The sequence below is a fragment of the Propithecus coquereli genome, unplaced genomic scaffold, assembly GCF_000956105.1.
Source record: "Propithecus coquereli isolate 6110/MARCELLA unplaced genomic scaffold, Pcoq_1.0 Scaffold131, whole genome shotgun sequence".
NCBI lineage: Eukaryota > Metazoa > Chordata > Mammalia > Primates > Indriidae > Propithecus > Propithecus coquereli.
The window spans coordinates 2,008,714-2,011,922 of record NW_012137303.1 but is presented as its reverse complement, the minus strand read 5'-3'; the positions used below and the strand labels follow the sequence as shown (position 1 = coordinate 2,011,922).

General features: G+C 37.5%; 1 protein-coding gene across 2 annotated transcripts in view; it reads left to right on the top strand.

Annotated features, from left to right (window-relative positions):
- Positions 1-3,209, top strand: part of LRRC16A (leucine rich repeat containing 16A) — a 341,663-nt gene that overhangs the window by 259,676 nt on the left and 78,778 nt on the right. For both annotated transcript variants that reach the window (XM_012638672.1, XM_012638671.1), the window contains exon 26: positions 342-473. In XM_012638672.1, the coding sequence (XP_012494126.1) occupies positions 342-473 (132 nt within the window). The remainder of the gene's footprint in view (positions 1-341; positions 474-3,209) is intronic.

Sequence of the window (3,209 nt, the reverse complement as noted above, 5' to 3'; positions counted from 1 at the left end):
GAGCTCAGGAGTTTGAGACCAGCCTGAGCAAGAGCAAGATGCCATCTCTACTAAAAATAGAAAAATTTAGCTGGGCATGGTGGTGCCCACCTGTAGTATCAGCTACTCAGAAGGCTGAGGCAGGAAGATTGCTTGAGCCCAGGAGTTTGAGGTGAGCTAGGCTGACACCACGGCACTGTAGCCCAGGTGACAGAATAAGACTCTGTCTCAAAAAAAAAAAAAAAAAAGATAGATTATCCCTAATAATATTTCTTTACCTTTTCATTAACTCTGCAATGACTTTGGTGCTTACTAAAATATTTGTTCAGTTATTGAGAGGATACTTTTTATTTTTCTTACAGTTGTTACCAAATTTATACCATGTTGGTGGTGCGTCTTGGGCAGGAGCCACTGGCTTATTATCCAGTCCAATTCAGGAGACCCTGGAATCAATGGCTGGTGAAGTTACAAGAGTTGTTGATGAACAACTAAAGGTTTGTGGGTTTTGTTATTTAACTATGTGCGATAGCATTTCATACCATAATATCTATGTTTCATAGATTTGTGGGGTGGTTCTGTGCGTGGCAGACAGATACACCTGTGGTAAAAATTAAATACTATGTCTTTTCCAGCTTCACTTATAAGTTTTGGGATAACTTCTTACATACTTCAAGTAAAAATCAATTTCATTTTTAATGGTAAACCTCTAAATGTACTTTATCTGATAGGTTGCCACTGATAAGGGAATGGGTGATTTCTACTTAGACTTGGGCAGAAAGAGAAGTATCTTTCAGGAAAAATTATCTTCTTTTACGGTTTTTTAATTGATTAATTAAGTTTTTGGAGGCAAGTTCTCACTCTGCCACAAGCTAGAGTACAGTGGTGTTATTATTGTTCACTGTAGCCTTGAACTCCTGGGCTCAGGCAATCTGCCTGCCCCAGCCTCCCAAGTAGCTGGGACTACAGACGCACACCACGCCCAACTAATTTTAAGTTTTTTGTAGAGCCTGGGTTTTGCTGTGTTGCCCAGGCTGGTCTCGAACTCCTGGCCTCAGATGATCCTTCCACCTTGGCCTCCCAAAGTGCTGGGATTACGGGACTGAGGTACCATACCCAGCCAGGAAAAATTATCTTCCGTTGTTACCTTTGATTTAGAGAATGGGAAACATGACAAGAACTATACTTGCAGTACCTACATAACTGCTTATATGAGGAGCTTGCCACTAAGTAAATAGATAACAATCCTTGTATAAAGCTGATTTAAAGACTAGAAACAGCATTTAGAATGCAGTTGCAAGGTACCCAAAATAGCAGAGACCTACCTATAGGCTCACTGACTGAAAAAAAGATAGGAAAAAAGTCTCTGAAATTTTCTGGGGGGTAGGGTAAACTAAGACTAGGTTTTTCTTAAGGTAACTTCAAAAAACAGCTACATCTGAGAAATTTTACATTCAGAAAGATTACATTATTTCCAGTCTGTTTTTCAAGGATGCCTTAAAAAACCTAGTATGAAGTTCTATAATTATTTGGTCTGTTTTCTTCTGAGAACACAATTTCCTCTGCTCATAGGGATTTGATATGCAACTCAATAAGAACTTTGCAACATGCTAATTACTCTCTTTGAAAATTAAGTTAATGAGGGAGAAAATGTTGTGGATTTTTTAGGGGTTTAATTCCCTGTCTTCCTGTGCATATAATACAGAGAGACTCTTGTGGGTCATTTTTATTTTATTTAATTGTGGTTATTTTGAATCCATGCTAAGCAGAGACAGATGGGTAGAAAAAAGGACTGTTGATTGATACAGAGTTCTGCCAGACCATTTGTTACCTAATAAATAACACTTGTTTTATCCTTCATGAATGATATAACATGTAAGAAGGATACTTTCTTACATATTTAAAACAAAATCAGCCTTGTTGCTTATTTCTGACTACAAAAAAATGAAACTTACTCTTTGTGAAATGTTTAAACAATACTAACAAGTGGAAAAGAAGAAAGTAAAAATCATCTGAAACACCAGAGATAGTGTCACTGTTAATATTTTAGTGAATTGCTGGACATGTGGTGCCTACACATACAATTTTGCATATATATGATCATACTATACACACTGATAGTAACCTTTTTATATCTTGCACAATGTCATAAATACAATTCTGGATAATGATAATCATTATTTTTAATGGCTGCATGGTATTCTATTATATGAATATACGAGCATAATTTATTTTCCAATTTCTGATTAATTCTGTTAGAGTCAATCCCTATAATTGACCCAGGGCTAGGCCAAATATTAATAGTACGTATGTTTTGTACTTTCATATATGTTTACAAACTACTGTCCAGTAGTACAAGCAATTGCTCATTTTGCTATGTCCTCCGCAATACTAAGTATTTAATATTTCAATATTTTTCAATGTAAGCTGGTTGCATTGACACATATCTGTTGTCCCAGATACTCAGGAGGCTGAGGTGGAAGGATTGTTTGAGCCTAGGAGTTCAGGTCCAACCTGGGCAACATTGTGAGACCCTATGTCTCTAAAAACAAAACAAAACAAAATTTTCAATGTAGTGAGTAAAAAATAAAAATCTCAGTGTATCTTTCGGATTTCTTCAATAACCTAGTGATTCATTAAGTAATTTTATTATCCATTTGTATTTCTTCTTTTGCGAAGTACCTATTTATATCTATTGCCTAATTTTTTTCTTTAAAATATTTATAAGCACTTCTTCCATACTAAGACGTGGCTGGCATTTAAATTAGTGTGAAACATTGCAGCAAGACCTTCACTGTCAAAGAGCTTCAAAGTTGTCAATTGTTATTTCCAATGGGTCTGAATTATAGATTATCCCTCATACCTTCGCTGTCTATTTCCTTTCCATCTCATCAAACCATTGAAATGGACTCCTGCCAGTCTTAGAAGGGAATAGAAGGTAAATATCAGCCAGGTGTGGTGGCTCATCCCTATAATCCTAGCACTCTGGGAGGCTGAGGCAGGAGAATTGCTTGAGGTCAGGAGTTCAAGACCAGCCTGACCAAGAGAATGAGACCCCATCTCGACTAAAAATAGAAAAATTAGCTGGGCATCATGGTGGGTGCCTGTAGTCCCAGCTACCTGGGGGCTGAGGCAGGAAGATCACTTGAGCCCAGGGGTTTGAGGTTGCAGTGAACTGTGATGATGCCACTGCACGCTAGCTGGGGTGACAGAGCAAGACTTTGTCTCAAAAA